This window comes from Bidens hawaiensis, unplaced genomic scaffold (assembly GCF_021521415.1).
Source record: "Bidens hawaiensis isolate Kalapana, Puna unplaced genomic scaffold, B.hawaiensis_p1.1 tig00017589_1, whole genome shotgun sequence".
Taxonomy (NCBI): Eukaryota; Viridiplantae; Streptophyta; class Magnoliopsida; order Asterales; family Asteraceae; genus Bidens; species Bidens hawaiensis.
Window position 1 is genome coordinate 62,966 of NW_027492664.1, and position 27,927 is coordinate 90,892.

Sequence of the window (27,927 nt, forward strand, 5' to 3'; positions counted from 1 at the left end):
AAAATGATCTAGTCAACAGCCAACAAACAACAACATCAATCATCATTGTGATGAATGATTATAATCACTCAAGAACACGAAAGAGACGATCAAAATATAATTGCAAACCCCAGATTGTAAAACCAAAACGAGGCCTGATATGGACTAATAAGATAGACAACAATTTTGATATAAAACCAGAATGTCGAACAACTAATGATCATTGTGGTAGATTTGATGTAGATCACTTCTTGAATGTTGAGAGAGTAAAACTTTCAACACTGATCATCAAGTCTAGACGATAATGTCGTCTCTTTATGTTTATCGACAGCAACAACTTCAACCCGCAATCCCTAAGCCCGCGACCAAATTGCTACAAGCCTAAAACCATCTCGCTTGCATCCAAGCCCATTGATCACTGAACAAGCCCATATACAAAATACACAAAATAACATGCAAGTAAACAGATGTTATTTGGATACAAATTGAAAGAACGATATGTATACTTCATATTTTCAACAGTTGAACTACGACTTTTTACCAATCAGCTAGCACATAAGAATGCCTTCCGGTTGATCACATTAAATGTTCCATAAGTTCGTTTTATAAGCAACATAGGATGTCCAACCAACTTCGTCTTCAAGTGCACATCATAAATATATATGGTCGAATCGATAGGATTAAGCTTATGTGAAGCTTTCCTCTAGGTGAGGGAAAACCAACGGACCTATTGGAAATCTAGTCAAAATGGTTTTTCCATTCTTTCAAGCAAGTAGAACCGGCGAGGATGTAACTCGACTTGCCCCCATGACGGTTTATACAATACCCGTCAGTGGCACGAGCAAGTTGGCAAAACTTACGGAGAGAAATGATCAGAACACCGCCATGCGCATGGAAAGTGACCTCAAAATTCCATATATAAAATGATAAGCATGGGGAAATAGTTATGCTATACGCTTATACCTATGGATAAAGCTTTCGAAACATCAAGAAAATGCTTAGAAAAAAGGGAAGGAGAATGTTGGCAAAAATCAATATGCTGTATAGATGCACACCATGTCGTTAGGGCAATCCGTCACCATATATGTAAGGTTAAGAAGTGTCGCTTTCAATACATTCGGAATACCATACCTCTGACAATGAATACGCAACTCCTTCGAGGACAAAGTACACTTACATTCATTTATATCAGTTTTTGACATTATGAAATAGGAAAGGTAATAAACCTGGAACTCTTCTTTTGACAAGCGAACAAAGCGAAGAGAAACTGCCCAATCACAAAGCGATTTAAAAGCTATTTTTAATAATATTTCAAAACATGATTATAGTCAAAGTCAGTGTTCCAAGTCTACGAACTTATGAGTCGAATCCAACCAAATTCTCACTTTGTAATCCAACAAAAGTCCAATTTATTTCACCGTTATTTCATCTTCGTCGTTTTCAATTCCCGCCGGTAACCGTCAAAAACCATCACCGGTAACCCTACACTTCTACATACAAAATTTTAAACAAGGTAAATTAGCCTCTATCACATTTTTAGCCTAATAATATTAATAATAATAACGTGTTCGCTAGCACCTCACGCAATTGCGTTAACGTACGTGACACGTAGCTTCACATAATAATAATCAAATTAAACTTGTTATTATAATTCAAAACACCGATGATGTGTTAAAATTGTATAAGTTAGGGTTAATCGGTTAATCGGATCAGTGTATGCGTAATAAGTTAAGGTGCAGTTATGTCTATTAGTGATCAGAATAATGATCACGGTGCAATTATGTCTTCCGGAGGCGATTCGGAAGGCCGAGTAGTGTCTGTTAGAAGTAGTGAAAGTGTGAAGAGTATTTGGAAGCAACTGGATCAACGGTTTAACGGTAGAAGGCTCAGTGTGAAGCAGAGGTTACCTAGGTCGGATGGTAATTATGGAATGACTAGCCGTACCGGAGGCGATGAAAGCGTTGCGGATGGAGCTTCACCGGAATGGGCGTTGTTGCTTATTGGATGTCTGCTTGGCCTTGCTACGGGTCTATGTGTCGCTGCGTTTAATCTTCTGGTTAGTTGAAGTTTTTTTTTTCCTAATTTGTCTAGTTACCATACGTAGGGCTGTAAACAAATCGAACGCCACAAGGCCTTGTTCATGTTCGCAGTTAAGTTTGTATCAGACAAGCGGATGGTTAACAGACACCTAACTTCTTGTTCGTGTTCGTTCATTATGGAAATGAACTTGTTTGTGAATAAGCACAAATAATGATTTATTTGATTTGACTAACTGAAATGTTGGTGTCAACGGTTTGGTAAGGCTATGAAGTTTGTGTTGGTATTTTGTTTTTAACATTCATATTCATATGTTAATTTACATATAAATTGATTACATAGTATTCGCATATATTTTTGCTTTATAGTTAATAATTTTGCTTAAATCTATGTGCTAAGATTAGAAAAGTCATTGAAAATATTCAAAACTTTTGATGAACAAAAATTAACGAACATAAGTGTACTTACAGACGTAAACAAACACATCATCGAACATTCACAATCATGGCCACTGTTCCTGTTCGTTCATTAGTTAATCGAACGAAATTCTTTGTTCATGTTTTGTTCTTGAACAGTTCGCCAAACATTCAGTTTGTTTACAGCCCTAACCATAAGAATTGAAATTCAACAACAAATTGAAATTAGAATGAAATTATAGTGTAAACGTAATGGATACAGGTACATGTAATACATGAATGGTCATGGGCTGGAATTCCAAATGAAGGTGCCACATGGCTTCGTCTACAGCGTCTCGCTGACACATGGCATCGGATACTGTTAATACCAGTCACTGGTGGGATCATTGTAGGGGTGCTTCATGGTTTACTTGAAATAATTGACCAGATAAAAAAGTCAACTCCTGGAATCTTTCCAACTGTGAGAGCTATCCAGGCTGCTGTAACTTTAGGTACTGGTTGTTCTCTGGGTCCTGAAGGACCTAGTGTAGATATTGGGAAATCTTGTGCTAATGGATGCTCGTTAATGATGGATAATAATAAAGAACAAAGGATAGCTCTTGTTGCAGCTGGTGCTGCTGCTGGCATATCTTCAGGTTTGACTTGACTTTGAAAGTTATTGCTTATGTGATAATTTGTTGATTATCTGGTTTGATTTTTGTTTTTGTTTTTTTTTCAGGCTTTAATGCAGCAGTTGCTGGTTGTTTCTTTGCTATTGAGACTGTGCTAAGGCCTCTTCGTGCTGAAAACTCTCCGCCTTTCACAACTGCTATGATAATATTAGCATCGGTTATTTCATCGACCACTTCGAGTGCTATACTTGGAGAAAAACAGGCTTTCACAGTGCCAAAATATGATTTAAAATCTGTTGCTGGTAATTTTTTTCACTCTTGTTCTGTTACCTGTTGCTGTAAAATAAATTCACGTGGTTTGAAATCTGTGACCCGTATTATACTTCATCCCACAGTTATTTTAATGGGCTTGATGGGTTAGGGTCTCGGTATGGCTGTTCAAAAAGCTCGCTGCTCGCTCGAAATCCTCTCGTCTAGGCCTGTAAACGAGCCGAGCCCAAGCTAAGCTTGGCCGGCTCATAGCTCGCTCGTTGGCTCGTTTAAATTAAAGCCTAAATGTATATATGTATGTGTGTGTGTGTTTAATATACATATAACTCAAACTCCAAGCTGTATGGCTTCTCTTTATATTTCACATATAACTTAAAGCTGTAAAGCCCAAAATTATATATATATATATATATATAATATATATATATATATATATATATATATATATATATATAACGAAAACATAAAAATCCTACGTGTCGTGATGTGGTCGCTCCTCATTTTTTTGGAGTAATCAGATTTGCTTGATTTTTAAATGGAGGCTTCTCATGCATTTGACCCGAATTCACGGGTATGGGTCTTATCAAACCCAGATATTCCTTAAACGGGTTATAACATCTTATTAAATTAAAAATTATTCTCGCTAAATTATTGATGTGAAAATCCTATAAAATAGGATATACTAAAAATTATAATATGATTTTTTTTTAAATATTATTTATAATTAATAAACAATTTTATAGTAAAAAAATTAGCGATTCTTGGGTCCTACCAAACCCAGATAACTTTCAAACCGGGTTATAACATCTTAGTTATTTGTGAAACCTTTTTATCATCAAACTCTAAGTATATTATAAATTTCATTACAATAAATAAAATTAAACCCAAAAAAGTATATAAATATTAAAAAGGGGTAATGTAAAACGAAAGCTTTAAAAACTCTCTGGTTGCTCCCTACATTCTCTCAAGCCACCAGATTGCATTATTTGTAAATGAAGGCTTCTCATGCATTTGACCCAAATTCACGGGTATGGGTCTCACCAAACCTTGATATTCCTTAATCGAGTTTGAACATCTCATTAAACTGAAAATTAATCTCACCAAATATTTGATATGAAAATCTTATAAAATAGGAATATACTAAAAATTAATATATGATTTCTTTAAAAAAGATATATATTATTTATAATTAAAAAACAATTTTATAATAAAAAAAGTAAGCGGATCATAGGTCTCATCAAACCCAAATAGCTTTTAAAACGGGTTAAAACATCTCATTTATATTTGAAACTCTTTCATCATCAAATACTAAGTATATTATTAACTTTTGTACAATAAATAAAATTAAAATCTAAAAAATATACAAACATTATTAACGAATAATGTAAAACCCCCGTAATACGGGGGATAAAAGCTAGTATATATATATATATATATATAATTATAACTTAAAACTATAACCCATTTTTAATCTATATTATTTATGAATCTTAAAGTATATAAATTCTGTATTCTATGTATGTTTAAATATTATTTTTAGCTTCCTTATATATCAATATGTATAAAAAATATAAAATTTTAAAAATAAACAGGCTGACTTGAGCTTTTGACGAGTCGAGCCCGAGCCCACATTTCAGCTCATTAAGGTAAACGAGCCAAGCCTGCACCCACCGAGGCTCTGCTCTGCTTGTTTATAGTGCTATCTCCCAGTGTTTGTTTTTAAAGCATATAATTTCCTAAATTGGTTTAATCAAACATTTAGATTATTATTGCGATTATAAACATATCTAACATATTATTTTTTTAGAGATAAGATCTGGAAATGTGGACAAAATGGTATTTCCATCTGCTCGTTTATAGTGCTATCTCCAAGTGTTTACTCTTAAAGCATATAATTTCGTAAATTGGTTTAATCAAACATTTAGATTATCATTGCGATAATATACATATTCAACACATTATTTTTTAGAAATAAAATCTGAAAAAGTGGACAAAATAGCATTTACATGTCAATCCGATGCACCCTGTTTCAAACTGCACAAAAGTTGATCCGTTTTGACCCGCTATCCAACCTGCACAAAAGTTTATCTGTTTTGACCTGTTATCCAACCTGCCCAACCGCTTATTTTGACCCCTCTTTAGTCTTAACATTTACACATAGTTTCTCTCTTATATACAGAACTACCCCTCTACTTGATCCTGGGCATGCTATGTGGTGTAATTAGTGTGTTATTTACTCGACTGGTTTCTTGGTTCGATAAAGCGTTTAAATACATTAAACAAAAGTTTGGACTGCCCACCATTGCTACTCCAGCTTTAGGTGGTTTAATGGCGGGACTAATAGCTCTTAAATATCCTGGAGTCCTTTATTGGGGATTCACTAATGTAGATGAAATTTTACATGCCGGGAAAACGGCTTCAGCACCAGGAATCTGGTTATTGGCCCAATTGGCTGCAGCTAAAGTTGTGGCTACTGCTCTTTGCAAAAGTTCTGGGCTTGTTGGTGGTTTGTATGCACCGAGTTTGATGATTGGTGCTGCAGTTGGTGCGGTTTTTGGTGGTTTGGCTATGGAAATAGTCAACTCAGCCGTGCCTGGAAATTCTGCCATTGCTGAACCGCAGGCGTATGCTTTAGTAATGTTTTTACTTTCCTGTAACTTTTATAACTAGAGGTGGCGAAATAGGTGGACTGGGTTATGGGTAGGACAGTAAACGAGCCGAACGAACGCCAACAGTTAAACGAGCGGGCTTCTCTTGTTCGTATTCGTGTTCTTTTATGTTTGTTTCTTAATAGTATAAATAGGAGGTTCACGAACATAAACGAACGACCGAGTGAATACCAATTATAATTTAACGTCAACGTCAATCAGTGGGTCCTAAAACTTAACAAAGTTGGACTAAATTGTAGTGGCCCTAAAAAATGAACTGAATTATATAAGCGAACTTAGACACATGTAAACTAACGTACATAAATGAACGTAAACTACGGACATAATTGAACGTAACCCAACAAAATAAATAAGAATAATAAATGAGCTAACATAAATGTATGAATGAATGAATGAGACATGTGTTCATTCATTTAACTAAATGAACCAAAAATTTGTTCATGTTCGTTCATTTATTAGATAAATGAACTTCCTACCGAACAGTTTTCGAATGGGTCACTGAACGTCAGTTCGTTTACAGATGTAGTTATCGGTACTAAATCTGAAAAAAAAAATTGTTTAGGTGGTTGCCTGAAAATGCTTTTTGGTCAACCTGTCAAAACAGACTGAAGCAAGTTGCGTTGACTTGAAAATACCTTTTGTCCATTTTCAACATTTCAGTATAAACAATTAATTTGTTTATTATGTTCTCAAATATAATAGTACTAAATCTGAAAAAAAAGATTGATTTAGGTGGTTGACCTGAAACATACCTTTTTATGCCCGCCAAAACGGATCGGAACGAGTTGCATTGACCTGAAAATACATTTTGTCCAATTTCAACATTTCAGTGTAAATAATTAATGTGTTAAATATATTTCAAAAATGATGTTACTAAATCTGGAAAAATGATGTTAGTGGTACGTCTGCACGGGGTCATTTTTTAATACAGGTTGAAACGCGTCACATTAGGTTGACCGGAAAATACTGTTTTTCCATCTAAAAAAGGAGTTATATGTAGTTAATGCACTAACTGTGATGACAAAAACAGTAGTATTATCGTTATGATACTCCAAATATTTCCATAAAACGATATAGGAGCTTGTATGCATTAAAAATAGACTTTGGGGCTTCGGGCGTCAACTTTTGACCCATTTTTTCTAAGCGTTGGGCTAAAATTTCTCTCTCTTTTTACAGCTTTCACGTGTTAATTTTTTACTTTATACTAATAATTCTAGCTTCCATTATTACATTACAGGTTGGAATGGCTGCCACCTTGGCTTCAGTTTGTTCTGTACCCTTGACTTCAGTTCTACTTTTGTTTGAGTTGACCAAAGATTATAGAATCGTGCTTCCTCTCATGGTAACATATTTTAGTTTTTTTTTTAAGTTTTAATTTTAACATCAGGATTTGGGAATAATACTTAATTTTTCTCTTCAATGTTGCAATCAATCAGGGAGCTGTTGGGTTAGCAATATGGGTGCCATCTCTTGCAAACAAGTGTAACGAGGGTGAAGGATCTAATACAAGGAGTTCATCAAGAGGTTATTCGGTTATTTCATCAGTTGATCAAACCGACGATTTGACACTAAACGATGAAGATGATTTGGAGCTTTGCATAATGGGACCCGGTGATAACCAAGACACCATTGATGAGGATATTATTCTGGAGGATTTGAAGGTACTTATTATTGCGTCTTTATTTTAATAAAAGCAGTCTATAATAACCGAAGGATAATATGTTTTAATTCAATAATCAGGTTTCTCAGGCTATGTCAAGTAAGTGTCCAAAAGTCCTATCGTCGTCAACTGTTAAAGAGGCAGTAAAATGCATGGATGAGAACAAACAAAGCTGTGTTCTTATTGTTGACTCTGAAGATCATTTAGAAGGAATTTTGACTTATGGTGACATTAGAAGGAACATTTCAGAAACCGGTTCAACAATTTCAGATGTATGTTAATGTTGGTGACACATGCATGCATCTATTTATTTTTATATTTTGATCAAACTAAATTCTTTTTGCAGTTAAATGATTATTCTGTTTCTTCCATTTGCACTCGTGGGATAAACTACCGAGGGCTAAAGCGTGGGCTTGTAACGTGTTATCCCGATACTGATTTGGCGACTGCTAAAACATTAATGGAGGCAAGAGATGTAAAACAACTTCCTGTGATACAACGCGGTGTTGATTTTCATGATGAAAGAAAACGAAAGATTGTTGCTATCATTTATTACCATTCAATCTGGAGCTGTCTCAGGTTACAACCAAAAACTATACATTTTACTATTTGGTTTTCTTGGGAAAAATTTAATAAAAAGGACCGTGTTTTTTTTATAACTTTTTAAAGATGAGTTGTCGACGTTGTGGTGTAGTGAGGAGATAAATCGCAAGGGAACAGGGATCGCCAAAGATCATATTGAAGAAAAGACATCTTTCAATGGTTAGTAATTGTAGTTTTATTAAGATAATGACAATATGATATGGTCTCTTGATGCACAAAATGATATAGTTTCTTGAAGTTTTGGAGTTAAAATAGTTGAAGGTGGTGTTGCTTGTTATACCCCATTTCTGACTATAGATTTAGTCATGACTAAGAGAACATATTGCTTGTTATACTATATTTATTTATCTATGCATCATCTAATTTTTGTTTTTTGTTACTATTTTGGCCTTACACATGTTAATGTTTAAATTATCTTCCATGCCAAAACTTCTGTATGTAAAGTTTAACATACTTTAAATTGTTGTATAAATGATAAAACTTTCTCTGAATGTAACTTCAGATTTCTTGAAAACACATACTTAAAAACATGAAAATCCCTCAAAGTTGTAACAACAAAAATAAAAAAAAAACTGTAATAATATAAAGCTTAAATATTTCTACTCTCCCAAAAACCCTTGAAGACGGAAAGCTTATTCTGATCAAAATCTACATCTGAGGCCCAAGCGGTAACCGGTTCATCATCTGACGGTAATTCAGCGCACCGTTAGCTAAGTTCAAACCAGAGTCCGACGTGGGCTCCACCTTCGGTTCACTTTTTGGCACCATGAATCCCATCTCATTCATTTGTTGCGGTTGGTTCATAAAATGATGAACAGGACGAACAGGCATTTGCCCTTGTTTAGCCATGCCCATAGCCATATGAGCTAACCCTCCCGGTCCTTGGCTCATTGGGTAACCATAGCCGTGGGTTGTAGCAGGACCTAGCTGCTGATCGTTGGGTAAACCATAAGGAGGCCTTTGGAACCTAGCCATGTTGTTTTGAATACGTGTCGGCTCAGGCATGTGAACCTGAACCTGTTGTGCAGCCGCCATGGAGTTGCTATTATGGCTGTTTTTCTGAGCAGGCACATCATGGTTGTGTTTTCCTTCATATGTTGTTATAACTGATTCAGGTCGTGTGATGCTCTTTCCACGTGTTTTCTCACCGTGCAGCCCGCACTTGTGCACTTGTAGTAACTCCTGTGTCAAAAAAAAAATTTAACTTCATTTCAAAACACAACACGTTTACCAAGTATAACATATAAACATAAGTACACGAAATGATAACCTCGGGTTCGGGTTTCCTTTCACGACTTTCTGTCCATACTTGCGCCAGCGATAACCATCATCGAGAATATCCACCTCACTGGTTGTTTGAACGACAACTCTCGGTTCCCTGATGGCTCGGGTGGCCCCACTTACATCCGCTGCATACGCTTCGACTTTTCTGTTATAACAAACAAAACTTAAGAATTAGGAGTTGTAAATTTGTAACCACACATTAAAAACCAATATAAATTACTTAAGAAAAAAACATAAAGAGTAGTTACATACGGTTTTGGTCACTATGGTTTGACCAACATAACCGTTTTAGTCTAAAAGTTTAAATTTGACTATTAGACTAAAAGTCTAAAATTTGACTATTAGACTAAAACAGTTTATTCGGGTCAAACGGACTAAAATCGCAACTTAAACATTAAACAAATAGTCAAACCTTCTTTTTGACTCAGATTCATCTCCTTCACCATCATAACCAAGTGACACACTACCATGCGTTGCTCGATCATCTTCTTCTTCATCATTTGAAAAAGTAGACGACCCATCAACCGCATCACTCGACTCAAATTGACCATTCTGCCCCTGCATACCCATCCCCAATGATGTCGCCTCAAAATTCTTTTCTTGTCCCCAAACCGAACCTCCATCAACCCCATTTTGGTCATTAACATCACCTTGCATATCACTCAGCACGTTTGATGACCCGATTCCCGATCTACGGTTAGGAGCAAGTTTCGGGTGGTTGTGGGCCCCTTTGTAAATAATCTCAGTAATATGACCCTCGTGGGACCGCTCGACTTTCTTTTTAACAGAACAGTTTGAGTAAGTGCATTTATAGTAGCTTCTCGGATACTCACTTCCTTTCACTTGTTTCTGACCGTATTTTCGCCAATTATAACCGTCATCAGATGATGCACTGTTAGCATTAGCATTATCATCATGATGTTGCTCTTCGTGATGGTGCTGTGATCGATCTGAATTGCCGTTAAGAGCTTGAAATGGAGCCATTTGTAGAGAAAAGTTGTTCTTTTCGGTAAAGTTTGGATATTTTTGGGTTGGTTCAGTCTTTTGAGGTGGGAATTGTTTCTCGGGTTGAGCTGCAGCTTCATTAGTTTGAAAAGATTGTGCAGACGTGAAGGGTGGATTGACCTAAATGATTAGAAGGAAACAATCATTAGCATTTGAAGAACTTAAAAAAGATAATATATTTAACATTTAATACATAAAATATAAAGGTGGCAGAAAAATAAGAGTCAAAAGAATCCAGATAACGAGTCAAAGCAGTTTCGGGTCGAACACTGAAACAGATCATCTTTAATACAAGTCAAAATGGGCCAATTTGACCCGCAAACACTTTTATTTTTCCATATTTTTATTAAAAAAATCATAAATTAGGATAAATAAGAAAACTTACTACGATAACAATATATTTTTTAAATATAAAAACGACTTAAGAGATCGTATAATTGTATGAATCAAAGATTAAACTTTGATTGACCCGTTACTCTTTAATCCAAATTTATCGATTTGGCCCGTCTAAGATAAAAGAACACAACCAAAAAAGACTCATTGATACTAAAATGTATCAACATTGCCACATCTGCATAAACATAAGACAAACGCTTACTGTATGTTATTTGCTTACATGTTCACGAGGTAAAGGAGCTGAATCTGGGAAAGGTTTGAAGGCAAAAGACACGTTATTAGATTCCTCAAAGAAATTATCTTTACTCTTACTACCATCGTTGTCAGTCAAAGCAAATTGAAACTTCCCAGTTGTTGGAGACGGTTGAACCTATATAAAACCACAAATAATAATAAAAAATAAAAAAAAGATTCATCTTCAAACATATTTAAATAATATAAATGAGAACCCAAAGACAATAATGTATGTGACCAGATATATATCTATACACTACTGTATGTTACAATATTTCTATAAGTATTATGATGAGCTTACCAGTGAGTTTGACAGAAAAACAGGTGAATCCAAAAAAGCACCCGGGCTGATACTAGGTGAAATAGTCAAGTACGCTGACTGAGCATGTTGGTTTTGTGAACCATCTGCAGGCTTAATAATATCAGTATTCAACCTAGGCGCATTATGACCGGCTCTAGCCGCCATCCTTTCAACAAGCCCGGCCCGCTGGCCCGTTTTCTGCTCACCAAATACACCCGTCTGACTTCTTTGATTATCATTGTTTTCAGACCCCGTTTGCCTATCTGGTCCCGGAAATGTGAACCCACCATCGTTAGGGTTGTGTGGCCTCCAGTCTCCACTTATCCCACCGTTGTCATCAAATCCACCCATCAAAAGTCAATGCTCCTTACTTCAAATATCAGCTAATGATATTAGTCGATATTATATATACTAATATATTAGAGGGATTAAAGTGTAAATGTGTTTATTATTTATATCTCTTGTAATCTCACAATTATGTACAATATACAATACAACAATTTACCAAAGTTAATTTGGTATCAGAGCCTAAGGTTTCTCCCAGCTCTTCTGCCGCCACCAATATTTCTGCCGCCACCTCCAACAGCCGGAAAATAAATTCCGATCAAACAAACAGGTACTCTACTCCTTTTTCTTTTTCCGAAGCAACAGTCTTCAATCATGACTACCACGATTACTCCCTTTACCTCAGCCGAGAAAACTGTTCACAACTCCCACAAGTTTGGTTTCACTTTGACTCCAACCAACTATGGCTATTGGAAAGCTATGGTCCGTCCTTTTCTTGTTACCAATGGACTGTTTGGGTATATTGATGGCACTATCGTGTGTCCATCTTCTGTCCTTCAGCCACCGAATACCTCTAACAAAGACACAGTCGCTGCTGCAGACATCCCGAACCCTAGCCATGCAGCTTGGGTATCCAATGATGCTCATGTCTACATGCTACTCCTGTCCACCATATCTGAATCCTCGTTTCAACATGTTCAAGGAACTACTTCTCGTAATCTATGGCTGTCTCTTGAACGTGCCTATGCACCAAACACATCCTCACGGGAATTCACCTTGAGAACACAACTTCTGAAGATTACGATGAAGGAAAACGAGACATCTGCTGCCTATCTCACTAGGGCTCAAGAGTATTCTGATGCTCTAGCAAATATTGGCGCACCAATGCCCGAGAAAGAAGTTGTTATGCTTGTTATCTCAGGGCTACGTGATGAATACAACCCTCTCAAATCAACCATACTTGCTAGGCAATTTTCAACAGCCTTCAATGAACTTCATAGTTTACTTGCTGACTATGATTTTATGATCCGAAAGGCTGCTCCTAATCCTGAAATTGCCCCCACTCAAGCATTCACAGCAACTACAGCTGCTGGTAATACTTCTGTTCAACCTGAAGTCATGCAAACCCTTCAACAATTGGTCACAAAGTTGGGTTTACAATTGCAGCCCGCTTCTACATCAACCTCACAACCATCACAGGCTTACCACGCGAACCGACCATGGAACAATAATCGAGGCCGTGGTGGATACCGCGGTCGTGGAGGACGTACTCAAAACAACAATTTCAACAGTTACAATCGTAACCAAGGAGGGGGACCAAATCGAAGCTCAGGAGGACAGTTTAATTGGGCCTCGAATCACAACATGGTTCATGGGACATGCAACAGGTGTGGAATAAGTCATCTCCCGTCACAATGTCCAAATCGTGACCCATCCACCTTCCGGGCAAGACAACCGTCCGCGAACTATGCTGACTATCGCTCACAAGCATCTCTCTGGGATACAGGTTCAAATGACCATGTGGCACAGGATACATCTGGATTTGATTCTGCCGAGCCCTACTACGGTGAGGACAGTCTGCATGTTGGTAATGGTACAGCTTTACCTATCTTACATATTGGTTCCTCTTCTTTTTACTCACAAAATAAAATCTTTTCGTTAAACAATATTCTTCACGTGCCTCAAATCAAACAAAACCTAATTTCTGTCCAAAAGTTTTGCCATGATAACAACGTTTACCTTGAATTTCATTCTACTTTTTATGCTGTGAAGGACAAGTGTACACACATTACCCTCCTCACGGGTCCAAGTGACGGTGGACTCTACTCAATCAACCTTCCTAAAGCTCAACCAGTTCCCAAAGTCGCCTTTTCCACCTCTCGTGCGTCTCCTACTACATGGCATCAACGATTCGGGCATCCACATCATCAACTTCTTCAGACTATGTTATCTAAGTATTGTTTACCTATTTCCAATAAAACTGCTGACTTGCATTGTGATTCTTGTTCTGTTGGGAAATCTTCCAAACTTCATTTATTGTCATCTGATTACAAAAGTACTCATATTCTAGACTTAATATTTTGTGATGTTTGGGGTCCCGCACCGGTCACCTCCTTTGATGGCCATAATTATTTCTTATTATGTGTTGATCATTTTTCAAAGTTTATGTGGTTGTTTCCTATAAAGCGCAAATCTTATGTGTTTGAAATTTTTAAACGTTTTGTTATCATGGTAGAACGACAATTTACAACAAAAATAAAGTGTGTACAAACTGATTGGGGGGGTGAGTTCAGAAACCTATCTAACTTTTTTTCCTCCATTGGCATCATTCATCGTCTTTCGTGTCCCCACACAAGTGAACAGAACGGTATAGTCGAAAGACGTCATCGACACGTTGTCGAGACTGGTCTCACCCTCATGGCACAAGCCAACGTACCACAACATTTCTGGCATTTTGCCTATGAAACAGCAGTTTATCTCATTAATCGGATGCCATCACGGGCTAACTCTACAATCTCCCCATTTGAACTTGTGTTCAAGCGCAAACCTGACTTCTCCTTTTTGCGGGTTTTCGGGTGACGGTGTTATCCTCACCTACGCTCGTATAACTCCAACAAGATGGACTTTCGTTCCACACCGTGCATTTTTCTTGGGTATAGCATATCTCATCACGGGTATAGATGTTTTGATCCGGACACTGACCGAATGTATATTGCCAGACATGTTCGATTCCATGAAACCTTCTTTCCTTTCCACATCAAGCCTACTGATCTCCCTTCATCTTCCTTACCAAGTCCTTACTATTCAACCTATCCCACCAATGTTCCTGCTACCATCTCTACCGATCCGACCCCACCATCCTTTCCTTCCGTTTCCACTCCTAAACCTCCACGAACCAATACTGACCCACTTCAACACACCACCGAACCTGTTGTCACCAAGTCCTCTCATCCACCACAGCAACCCACTCCACCTATCACTCAAACTTATGATCGTCGTCCCACAAATCAACCGACTGCTCCATCTTCAGCCTTTGACCGCTATAGCCAGTCGGCCGCCACTACCCAAACCGCGGCTGTACAACAACCGCCTCAGCGCTCCCGACCCCCCAATCTACGCCAACAGCCCAAGCAAAGTACACCATATCAACCCACCTCACATTACACCACCTACACCTCTTCCATCACCGAACCTACTACCTTTACTATTGCCAACACAGATCCTCATTGGCGTCGGGCTATGGCAGAGGAATACTCTGCACTTATGCGTAATGGTACGCGGACGCTTGTTCCCCACACTTTTGGTATTAATATTGTGGACTGCAAATGGGTTTACAAACTCAAAAGAGATCAAACAGGCGCTATTAAACGTTACAAAGCGCGATTGGTTGCCAAAGGCTTCAACCAGCAGCCAGGTATTGATTATACGGAGACCTTCAGTCCAGTGGTGAAATCCACCACCATCAGAGTTGTTCTCTCTCTAGCTGTCACAAAACAATGGTCTCTCAGGCAGCTTGATGTCCAAAATGCCTTCTTGCATGGTGATCTGAAGGAAACTGTCTACTTAAAACAACCACCTGGTTTCGTTGATCCCACTAAGCCTAACCATGTTTGTTTGCTTCACAAGTCTTTATATGGTCTCAAACAGGCTCCACGGGCATGGTTCCAGCGGTTATCTCAAGCTCTCTTTGGTCTCGGTTTTATAGGATCTAAAACGGATCCCTCTTTATTTATCTACTCGACTAATGGCATTTTATTATATATGCTTGTCTATGTCGATGACATCATTCTCACAGGTAACAACAACAAAGCTATTGACCAGGTGGTGCACAACTTAAGTCGTTCGTTTGCGGTCCAAGACATGGGCCCATTGTCCTATTTTCTAGGTGTTGAGGTTACACATAAAGGGTCGGATATTATTCTATCACAACGAAAGTACATTCATGAGCTGCTAGATCGGACACACATGTCTCATTCTAAACCCGTTCCCTCTCCATGTACCACTAATGCCCATTTAACACTTGGTGATAGTGCCCTCTTTGAAGATCCGGTCCAATATCGACAAGTAGTCGGTGCTTTACAATATGCCACGCTATCTCGGCCTGATATTACCTTTGCAGTTAATAAAGTTTGTCAATTCATGCACTCACCAACTGTGAATCATTGGTCCGCTGTTAAACGAATTCTCCGGTATCTTCATGGGACAGTAGATCATGGTCTTTTGCTCTCTCGTTCCTCGTCCTCTACCTTACATGCATATACAGATGCGGACTGGGCCGGTTGCCCAGATGACCGTCGATCCACGGGGGGATATGCAATCTATATTGGATCTAACTTAGTTTCTTGGTCTGCACGAAAGCAGAAAACTGTCTCTCGGTCATCTACAGAGTCTGAATACAAGGCCTTAGCTGATACAGTTGCTGAGTTGAGTTGGCTCGAAACACTATTGCGTGAGCTTCATGTTCCGATGAAATCAGTCCCAACCTTGTGGTGTGATAATTTGGGAGCTACGTATTTATCTGCTAATCCAGTGTTTCACGCGCGTACAAAGCATGTAGAAGTTGATTTCCACTTTGTTAGAGAGAAGGTTGCACAAGGAAAATTATCAGTTCAATTTATTTCAACAAATGATCAGATAGCCGATGTGTTCACAAAGCCGTTATCTTCTCAACGATTTCTCTTTTTGAAGTCCAAGCTAAGAGTCGATGCCCGACCTTAGCTTGAGGGGGAATATTAGTCGATATTATATATACTAATATATTAGAGGGATTAAAGTGTAAATGAGTTTATTATTTATATCTCTTGTAATCCCACAATTATGTACAATATACAATACAACAATTTACCAAAGTTAATTAATGATAACAGAAATAACATCAAACATATTTAGTAACAATTAGAGCTGTAAACGAACCGACGTTTGACAAACACTGTTCGGCGGGAGGTTCGATTGTGTTTGTTTGTTTAATAAATGAACAAACACGAGCAACGAATTCTGTTCAATTAACTAAATGAACAAACACGAACAGAGACTATGTCCGTTCAACTGTGTACATGAACGTTCAGTAAGACAGTAACGTGTTCTTTATGTCCGTTTACGTTTGTTTGTTTACTTTGTTTATTAAAATTAAATTTTTTTTAATACTTTTTAATGGCTTTTCTAATTTTGTCATATCGATTTGATCAAAATAATTAGGTAATTAATGCATATGTAAAATTAACATATGAATACAAATATTAAATAAAATACCAACACAAACTCGGTAGACAGACCGATCCTTGACAGTACCTATCTCATTTCTCGGTTAGCCAAATTAAAAAAAAATTTGTTCGTGTTCGTTTGTTTTTTTTCCTAAACCGTTCACACGAACAAGTTCATTTCCTTTTGGTTAACGTTCATTTGTCCGATAAAATCTCAAAAACCGAACGGTCCGTTTACAGTCCTAGTAACGGTAAAACCGCAGTTTCAAATATCATTGTTTTTTCCCATTTTAAGCAAAACAAAAACAAATCACTAAGCTCAAAACAGTAACCACAACATTTAATTACTTTCTGTACTGACAAAACAAAAATGATTACATAATAACAACAAAACAAATAAAGCCCAATGATTCAATTTCCACTTGTGGTAAAAAAAACCAATCATATTTCAAGATTCTAATTATACAACCAAACCCCACAACAATTCACATAAATTCCACCCAAAATCAAAATCTAAAAACACCCCAGATGAAATTAACTCATGAAAACCAAAGATCTGAAGTCAAAATCAAATTTTTGATGATAAAATACATGGAAAAAAAAGTGAAATTGAAATGGGTAAGTGATGAAGATGAATAAGAACCTGATGGGAATAGAAAGATTGAGTCTTTTTGTCTTTTGTGTGATGAGCTGATTGTATTGTGTTGTCTGTGTGTGTATGTGTGATTAGCAGCAGGCTTCTTCTTCTTCCATTGGTTTTTTTGATTGATTAAACAAGTAATTTGTTGACAGAGGAATTTGGGGCTTTGTTTTTATATATATTTATATATTTATAAATGAAATGAATGTACGGTTTGTTGGGGATGGACCCGAAATGGTTGGAATTTTAAGGGTCTAAAATTTATTTTATTTCTTTTTCTTTTTTTTTATTTGTTATTTTATATTAATTAAATATTAGAGTAATTATTAATCAATATTATAAATAAATAAACAAAAACATCAAAAGGTTATAAATTTTTTTTAATATGATGACGCTTAACGTGTTAAAATCATGTATTTGTACCGATTTATCGTTTTATGAAAAAAATAATTATTTGTACAGATCTATATATGTATATACAACATATAAAAGAGTAGTTTTATTTGTCACACGTCATTTTATAGTGAGTTATCATCTTTTTTATTTTTCACATTCCTCTGTTTTTCTTAAAAAAATTAATAAATCTTATAATTTCCGCATTTCTTTTTCATTAAGTAATAATTACTTCCTTTCATAAAATGTTTTTTTACTTTTTTTTTAAATTAAGTTTGCTAAGGCCATGTGCAGTCATAACTCTTCACCCCTGGGCATTATGTGTAACGTGACGCCCAGTTAGAGTTATGGTTTTTTGCAAAAAGATGGTGTATTCGTAACTTTCCATCCATAGGCGTTATGCGGCACGTGCCGCCCAGTCACTTTTACATTTTTTTGTTTTTTTATTAAGAATAATTAAACAATAATATTTTATTAAATACATATTACATTAAAAAATAAAACTACTCGTCTCCATCATCTTCACCTTCGTCGTCTTCATCGTCTTCACCCTCGTCGTCGTCGTCTTCATTGTTGCCCTCGTTTTGATTTTCATTTTCACCTAGCAAACGTCGATTCATCCAAAAATGTTGGACCATATCCCCCTTTAGTGTGTTATGTATCTCTCTTGACCGCACGAAATTCGAGTTTTCAAGTCCTTGCTCCATACTTGCTGGAGTTCATGGTGGATCCGAGTTCGGTATGAAAGTTGGACATATTGCTCTTCCTCGTCTTCGATGATCATGTTATGCATTATGATACACGCATACATAGCACATTTCATTATTTCTAAAGACCATAGACAACAAGGATTTTTAACAAGCGTTGTTGAAGAACTCGAAAACACCTCTCGATATCCTTTTTCGCAGACTTTTGTACTTTCTTAAAATACTGTCTTTTTCATTCAACGGGCATTTGAATGTTTTCACGATAATCGCATACTCTGGATATATTTCATCACCCAGATAGTACCCATGATGGTAAAAGTTATCTTAGCCCAAAACGAAGCGACTGGAACGGTACCAGATATGTAACTCTCCATCACAGGCGACTGTTCTAAGAATCTTATGTCATTGTTGGAACCGGAAAAACCAAAGAATGCTGACCAAATCCAAAGGTCGTATGAAGCAATCGCTTGAAGGCTGACCGTTGGTCCCTTTTGGTCACCTCGTGTGTATTGACCTTGCCATGCAGTTGGACAATTAGCCCATTCTCAATGCATACAATCTAAACTCCCCATCATGTGGGGTAAACCATGCACCCTTGATGGGCCTCGTAAAGACGTAGATCGTTCCAGTTGGGTTCTCTCAGATAATGTGGTCCATATAGTTTCAATATTCCTATATTTTACACAACTTTTATAAAAGAATTGATTAAAGTAAACAAGTGATATAATTATTTAAAAAAAATGAAATGTACCTGATGCAGGAGCATCTCCTAATTTGAATTCGGTTTTTAATATCTTTATTATTTTATGTTTATTTAGTTTCCATGTTTATCTCTTTTTTGTTTTAGTATAAATAGGGTGTCAGGGTTTATTTGTTAATTAGTTTTTGATTGAGTTTTAATATAAAGAACATTGTTCTTGGAACTTCGGTTCGATTTATCGTCTTTATTAATCATGAGTCTCTCGAGCCATTGATTGCTTCCGAAACTGCATTAGTATCGTAACAAAAATACTCCAAGGTATCCCGAGTTGTTTTATCGGTCACCTTTAAATACTCTTCGTTGATGTTGCCCGTGTTTCCGTAGACGAGCACGCGTACGGCTGACATAACCTTCTGAATAGCCGTGAATCCTAGCGTCCCTCGACCGTCCGGCTTTTGCTTAAAGTAATCAAGCTCACACTCCAAATAATTGGTGATGCGCATAAATAAATTTTTAGACATCCGAAGCGACACCTTAAGGTTTTCGGGTTCTTGTATCTCGGCGAGTCGCCGAAGTAATCCGCCATCAACCGGCTGTTGGCTTCGGTACGATCTCGTTCGATATATGCTCTTTTTGAAACGGGGGTGGAGGAGAGCTAACAAAATTCATATAAGTTGTCGCGAGCACAATCGCACTCGTAACCGCCTCTTCCTCCGCGTCATCTTCGGCTTGTCGGTCGTGCCCGAAAAACTAATCATATATATAAATAGGAGAATCCATTTATAGGGAAGTTGGTGTGAATAAACATAGAGTAGAATGAAAAACTTATAAATTTGGTGAGTTTTAATTGAGGATGAAGTTGGTTAATATATATATATATATATATATATATATATATATATAGAGAGAGAAAAGGGTTCAAATAAAAAGAAGTTGTTTCCTAAGAATGGTAAGAACCAACAGAATTTTGACATTGGCATTAAAACATAAGGTGAAAGAACAATTACAGGAAACTATGTCGGTTATAATGATGAAAGAGTAATTGTAGAAAACTATGACGGTTTTTGTAATTTTAAATCTCAACCATTGATTTATATGATCCAATGGCTATGATTTATTCCTAGTCTTCCTAGGAAACTACTTATTTTTAGGATAACCTTCCCCTATATATATATATATATATATATATATATATAGGGCGGGGTTAAAATAAGAAGTGGTGTGTGTCTAAAAAGTGTAAGAAGTAATCTGGTGCATTAGATATGTTGATCTGATGGTGGATATGGAAAGTGTGTTTATTGTGCGGCGTGTTTTATTTTAGTGGTAGTGTGTTTATTATGCGGTGTGTTTTATTAGATCTAATGGTGAAAACACACTTTTTACACTTTTTAGGAAAAATCTACTTCTTATTTTAACCTTGCTATATATATATGAGAGAGATATTTTGAGAACTTGATGAGTTGTAAGAACTTTAAAACTCAATTTTATACCACACATTTAATTAAATGAGTTAGAATATGTTGATGAGATTAAATTTGATTAAAAAATGAATCAGAGAGAGAATAAAGATTTTTGTTGATTACACAAGTTTAAACTTTAGTTACACATGTGTAAAAAGTCGATTCGGTGTGTAAAAAATTACGATACTTTTTTGTACATTACTTACACTTACGTATTACACATGTGTAAAAAAAATTCAAAGAAAAAAAATTGTTACGTTGAGTTCTTTCGAGTTCTTAAAACTCAAAGCGGTTCTCAAAAGATATCAATCCTCTATATATATATATATATATGTTAAACGGTCATATGACCGTTGGAGGTTTAAAATTGTTATTTTTTTTAAATTTCGAGCCAAACGTTGCGTTATGTATAAAACGTCGGGAAAAAGAAAAAACCGCCACCACTACAGGTGGTCTAACAAAACATCTTTATAAGTTGAACACTTTTTTTATTATTTAATTGTGTAATGTGAATGATATTGTTTTTATAAGAAGCATTTACGAATTTATTAATTATATTAGGTGTACCCCAATTTCCATCAATCTTGTATTTTCATGTCATTTACATCAACTATTTCAAAACCACTTAAACTAAATGCATTATTCCTTTCAAGTACCTCAAAAAAAATTTTATTTTCTATTTTCATTTTTTAATAAAAATTAAATACATATAATGAAAAATAAAACTAATGTTCCATTGAAACATAAATATAACATTAAAATACAATAACTGAAAAAAAACAAACATATACGAAAAGTTAAAAAAATCACAGTTCAATCATATTCCTCGGGTTTTAGAGGATTTTTTGGTCGTTTGAATGTTTGAGTTTTCCATGAAGATTGAAGGTTGTATGTGTAGAACATTGTTTATATTTTGGTTTGTGTGTTTAAAATGGTAAAAATGTTGGTTTAAAATAGGAAAAGTAAATCCTTTTTTTCTAATTTAATACATGGTGCAAACTGCAAAGGTCAAAAAATGTCCAACGGCTATATTGAATCAGGTAATAGTACCCGTTTTTTGGGTACCTGAATTACAACTTAAACCACCTTCGATGGTGTTTGACTTGCGACTAGTACACCCACCAGAGGTACCCGCATTACCCTATTACCCACCCCTAAACAAGATATATGTATATTTGATAAGAAAATAACATGAAGAATTTACTTGGACAACTTATAAATGATTCTCCATTTCTCCTGTATTAGCTTGTGACTAAGGTTACGCGTAGTGGAGGGGCTATAAATGGGTGCGAATTGCGACACGTGACGCCCAGTCAGCAAGGGGTGAGAATTTTTTTGGGATGTAATGGTGCAGGGGCTACAAACTGGACTCACAGTATCTTTTTTTATTATTTTCTTTTTATAATTAAACTAAACAAATAAAAACCAATTTATTTAAATAATTAAATAAAAATGCATTAAAATTAAAAAGAAATACAAAAAAATACATAACTAAAAATTAAAAAAATAAATAACTAAAAATTAAAAAAAAAAATACATACATAAATAAAAAAATACTAATATCCATAATATTCGCTCATTTTTTCAATTTGTTATCGTTGTAATAATGCGGCCTCTTCGTGTAACCCGGTCGCTTTGAGGGATTCGTATTCTTTATTCATTTCCCGCAATTTCAACATAGCGGCAATCTTTTCTTGTTGTTTGTTGGTTTCTCTCATGGCATCGTTGAGTTCCTCGACATACTTTTCGTGTTTTTTGATGATTTCTCTCATGGTAGCGGTGCGGTGACTTCCACATAATTCAGTTGGTTCAGGTTATTTCTAGGATTCTTTTTGCTAGATTTTTTTTTTGAAGAAGGTGTATGTTTATATAGATATGAAATGGAAAAGAAGGATATGAAATGAAGAAATAAGTGTGTGTTTATATAGATATATAAATAGTATATTGTTTTACTTAATTTTTTTATTGTTGACCGTTTGACAACGGTCAAATTGTTAAAATATTATTATTTTTAAACATATTTGGGCGACAACTCCTCTCCCCCCCTTGCCCCTTTTCGCCCAAAAATCACCGGGGGGGGGGGGGGGGGGTACTTCTAACCCCCTCTCGCCCTAAATCGTCCCATCCCACGCCCCATTACGGAGGGCCTAATAGAGTGCTTCTTCACTTTAAATAAAATACAATATTTGACTCATATAGTAATTTAAACTATCAAAGGATTCTAGATTTATAGTTGTTGGTCAAATGTTATAAGTCGACGTAGTTAGATTTTGGGAATCAAATTTAATGTTACAATATATGGGAAGGGATTATTCTAAAAATAAATAGTTTTCTAGGAAGATTAGGAATAAATCATAGCCATTAGATCATGTTAATCAATGGTTGAGATTTAAAATTACCAATAACCGACGTAGTTTCCTAAAATCACTCTTTCATCATTATAACCGACATAGTTTCCTAGAATTTTTCTTTCACCATCATTTGTAATGTCAAATGTCAAAATTTTATTGGTTCTTACTGTTCCTAGGAATCTTCTTATTCTTATTTGAACCATTTTCTATATATATTACGCGGGTTGTTTTATATTTTTTACTCTAATATTTATTTATTTTTTGAATTTATATTTTTTTATTGTATGAAAGTTAATAATATATTTATGGTTTGATGATAAATTGTTTCACAAATAAATGAGATGTTATAACTCGGTTTAAAAGTTATATGGTTTTGATGAGATCCAAGACCCGTTTATTTTTTTTTACTATAAAATTGGTTTTTTAATTATAAATAATATTTTTGAAAGTTAATAATATAGTTATGGTTTGATGAGACCCAAGACCCGTTTATTTTTTTCACTATCAAGTTGGTTTTTAATTTAAATAAATATATATATATCTTTTTTAAAATAAATAAGATATTAATATTATCATATCCTATTTTATAGGATTTTTACATCAATAATTTGGTGAGAATAATTTTTAATTTAATGAGATGTTATAACCCGTTTAAGGAATATCTGGATTTGGTAAGACCCATACCCATGAATTCAGGTCAAATGCATGATAAGCCTCCATTTAAAAATCAAGCAAATTTGGTGACTCCAAAAAAGGGGGAGCGACCAGATCGCGACACGTAGGATTTTTACGTCTTCGTTTATATTATATATATATATATATATTAATTATAATAAAGTTTAAATTTTTTAAGAGTTATGTCGTCTCACTGCAGCGTTATATCTGTTGAAAGTCGTTGAACCGTCACCGCCTTTAGTCCGATCACAAAGGTAAACTAACCTGCTTGTGATTTCAGGTGACCGGTTCTTCGATCTCGGCGGTTAGTTGTTTGTCACAAAAGCTACATGTGATTAAACTCATATATGGACTATAATGTATATCATGTGTCAGAATGAGTGAAAAAAAAAGATTGAAACGAGTCAAAACGGGTTGACATTTTTTAAAGGTTTTATTTTTATTTTTTATTGGAACGAGGAAACGAAGGAAACTTTTTAATACTTTTATTTTTTTAGTTTTTGATTTATATTTCGAGTTATGATTTTTTTGATTATTTTTTTTAAATTTTTTAATGAGAGGTTTTTAAAATGGGTCAGAATGAATTGAGATTTCAAAAACATCTCATTAAAAGATTCAAAAAAAAATTAAAAAATTATAACTTGAAATATAAATCAAAAACTGAAAATTAAAAATACTAAAAATTTTTCTCCATTTTTCTCGTTTCATAAAAAAAAGTCAACCCGTTTTGATCCGTTTCAATCATTTTCTTTTTTTAGTTTAACATATTTTGACTCATTATATACATTTACAACTCATTCAATCCATGAGTCACATTTGCAACCTTTTAAGTATAAAATATAATGATTGAACAGTCGGAAGGAAGACTTAAGAAAACGTTAAGTCGGTGATGTTATCTAAACCTTGCACGTTAAATTGGTTTGACATATGTAGTGGTGCTTACGTGTGTGTCGTAGTCTCATTGAAGAAACACTAACCGGTCCCCGGACAGATTACTGGTAACCTGGGGGTTAGATAGATGTTTCCCACGAGGGGTTAGACCCAGAGAAGATGGTTCTTCTGATAACCTGCAAAACAGACACCGTGAGCTTGTCACTGAGAAGGGGGGGGGGGGGGTTCCTCCTTGTGACCACCCTCCGGCGTGAGAATCAGACTAGATTGCTCTTTAAATATAAGTGTATATTAAGAGATTGCTAGAGCAGATATCAGGTATAATATGATGATACAAGATAAGATGAGATGGTCATACCATTTGTGGTATTTATAGCCGAAGGTAGGTTTCCAAGGAGGTGTGGCCGGCTGCAACAGTGTTCCTGTTCCACCAACAGTGGCCTACGCACGTGCCCTGCTGGTAGTTGGTGGGTAGGCAGCGGCTGATAGTGACCAGGCCTGCTGTGTACTATTCCTTTTCCACCAACTGCCGGCTACGCACGTGGTATGGCAGTAGTTGGTGAGTAGGCAGCGGCTAATAGTGACACAGTACAGGAGCATGCTACTCGCCATACTGTGGTCAATAAGCTGTCGTATCTTTAGTCAGATCTTTTTCCCATACCTCGTCAGGTATAGTACAGAAGATCTTCCCGTATCGTACGGACTGGCTTATTTGGGGCGGGAGTATTCCCCCTCCCGCCCTTGTGCGGGATTGTTCCCGGCTTTGCTCATTCCTTCAGGTGACACTGAACGATTGAGAGCTAAGTGCCTTGTGCGTGTAGCTTTGCTGCGCGGGTGGCCTTCCCTGATGGCTTGTATCCGAGGCTGCGGGGACAGGCGGAGTCCTTCACCATTGGGAGGCATTTCCTGCGGGAACAGCTTGCGTACTGCGCGTAAGGACGTCACGTCTCTGAGCATGGTTGGTCCTGCGGATCCAGTTGGTTTCTGCGCAGACGTTCCTCTTCAAGGTGAGTCTTGCGGGTCCAACAGGGCTCTGCTGGGACCTACCTCTTCAAGTCCCCCCAGTCCAATGTTCTTCTCATGAGTGTTTAATAAAGTGAGGTGAACTTTTGGACTTAAGCAAAGGGTTTTTGAAAAGGGTTTTTTAAGGTTTTCCATGGGGATTCTTCCCGCGAAAGTCCTTGTCACTTGCAGAAATTCCCGAGTTTCCTGCTTGGTCTTTGGGTATGATGCGGGTAGGTCTGTAACCTCCTCGCAAGTCAGGAGCGTTGAGCCCCACTTGTGTGGATTCTCTATGAGGTTTTGGTTGTTTTGAACATAGTGATCAATTATGTTAAAACCACCAATTCCATCCTGGAGCTTCAAACAACGTAGTTCTCGACGTTCCCGCTATGCGGGGATGTTATTTCCGTTTCCGCAAGCATTGCCCAGAAGATCCTTCTTGGTTTCAATTCCCAGCGGAGCGCTAGGTATGTGAAGGGTTTTGCCTTAACACTGTACCTGCGCTCGTCTTACGGTTACTTTACTTCCAAGATATTCCTGGCGTCAATTCCCTGCGGGTGCTAGGTATGTGAAGGGTTTTGCCTTTACACTGTACCCGCACCCGTCTTATAGTTACTTGGTTGCCGAGGTATACTTGGCTTCAATTCCCTGCGGGTGCTAGGTATGTGAAGGGTTTTGCCTTTACACTGTACCCGCATCCGTCTTACGGTTACTTGTTTGCCAAGGTTTTCTTGGCTTCAATTCCCTGCGGGTGCTAGGTATGTGAAGGGTTTTGCCTTAACACTGTACCCGCATCCGTCTTACGGTTACTTGTTTGCCAAGGTTTACTTGGCTTCAATTCCCTGCGGGTGCTAGGTATGTGAAGGGTTTTGCCTTTACACTGTACCCGCATCCGTCTTACGGTTACTTGTTTGCCAAGGTAAGGGGTATTTTCCCGCTTACTTTTTTGATTTTTTTTTTTTTTTTTGTTTTTTTTTTGAATTTTGAATTTTGAAATTCGAAGAGTTGGTGGAAAGATAAGAACAGTCCAAACCTCTGAAACGTCGTGCGACGGTTTCTTCTGACTGTGTCAGGACGTGCAGGAAGTTATGGTGACGTGACAGTACATGGTCATTCCAGACGCTTTTTCAGGCGCGTGGGCCCGATTTTTCGGGCGCGTGGCCGCGAAATTAATGGTATGCGTCCTGTCAACAGCTGTTGCCAGCTTGCTTTTTGCCACGTGTCATAGTTTCATTGCACCTTCGTTTTCTCTCTCTTCCGCATTAATTTCATCGCATTAATTGCGATTAGTATATAAAGGGGGAGAGGGTTCTTTGTAATCCACACTTTCACTCTTCTCTTCATCTTCTAAGCGATTTCCGGCGAATACTCACCTTTTCAGGCAAGCATTCTCCCGAAATCGTTTTCTTCTTTCTGCAAGATGTCTTCACGTGATCTCGAGTCTACAGCCGATGACAAGAGTACTGCTGGCGAGTGCCAGTGTGCTCTGCCCGGCGATCTGTATCGGTACGTCGTCAGGAAGTTCATGCTCGAGTCTCTCGAGCCTGTGTTTCCTGAACCCCATCAGACGGTGTACGATGCCCCCAGAGGCAAGATCGGGGTTTATGCTGCATTCTTTGTTTATGGGAATCTTAGGTTCCCATTGACAAAGTTTGTTTACCGTGTCCTTGAGAGGCACGGTGTTCATTTGACCGAGTTGCACCCTATGGCGATCGCCAAGATTCGCCACTTCGAGTGGGTGTGCCGGATTTTGGGCGTTGAGCCCTATGTTGACCGCCTGATGACCTTCTATACATGGAGGTGCATCCAGGGGTGGTATACCTTGACAACCCGAATCAAGGGTTTGAAGATTTGCGCGACCGAGCGCAGTCTTCGCGCGTGGAAGCGGGAGTTCTTCTTCATCTCCGCTCGCGCCATCCCCCTTGCCATGAAGTTTAAGAATGGGCAAGCTCTCCCAAGCCTTCACGCCTCCAACTACCAGGAGGCGGAATGGTTCTCGAAGATATCTCGGGTCCAATCTCCGGTTTACCGGTTTGCGGAGTCCGGGATGGTGATGCTGGGGATGAGCCGGGTGTGGAAGGCTGCCGATGCGCAAAAGATCCCAATCGTCCTCGAATACGGTTCGAACTCTGTTCCTTACGGTATGCTTTGTTTCTT

At 37.1% G+C, this 27,927-nt stretch overlaps 1 protein-coding gene and 1 pseudogene across 2 annotated transcripts; one reads left to right on the top strand and one right to left on the bottom strand.

The window, feature by feature from the left end:
• Window positions 1-1,522: 1,522 nt before the first annotated feature.
• LOC143554330 (chloride channel protein CLC-f-like) lies at window positions 1,523-8,580 on the top strand. The gene is made up of 9 exons (XM_077044111.1): window positions 1,523-2,035; window positions 2,695-3,067; window positions 3,151-3,345; window positions 5,493-5,947; window positions 7,220-7,324; window positions 7,419-7,643; window positions 7,723-7,914; window positions 7,989-8,221; window positions 8,337-8,580. Exons 1-9 carry the CDS (start codon window positions 1,721-1,723, stop codon window positions 8,407-8,409), a joined length of 2,166 nt encoding a protein of 721 aa, XP_076900226.1. The 5' UTR covers window positions 1,523-1,720; the 3' UTR covers window positions 8,410-8,580.
• Window positions 8,581-8,723: 143 nt separating this feature from the next.
• LOC143554331 (putative WRKY transcription factor 2) lies at window positions 8,724-11,851 on the bottom strand (annotated as a pseudogene). The gene is made up of 5 exons (XR_013138993.1): window positions 11,466-11,851; window positions 11,151-11,300; window positions 9,942-10,654; window positions 9,516-9,674; window positions 8,724-9,427 (listed from the first exon to the last, which is right to left on the bottom strand). The product of XR_013138993.1 is annotated as a putative WRKY transcription factor 2 (transcript).
• Between the last annotated feature and the right edge of the window lie 16,076 nt (window positions 11,852-27,927).

Excerpts from the sequence above, each read along its gene's own strand:
- LOC143554330 (XM_077044111.1), top strand. The coding sequence starts at position 1,721 with ATGTCTATTAGTGATCAGAATAATGATCACGGTGCAATTATGTCTTCC. Across the intron at positions 2,036-2,694 it reads TCGCTGCGTTTAATCTTCTG|GTACATGTAATACATGAATG; the intron begins GTTAGTTGAAGT and ends TAATGGATACAG. Across the intron at positions 3,346-5,492 it reads TGATTTAAAATCTGTTGCTG|AACTACCCCTCTACTTGATC; the intron begins GTAATTTTTTTC and ends TCTTATATACAG.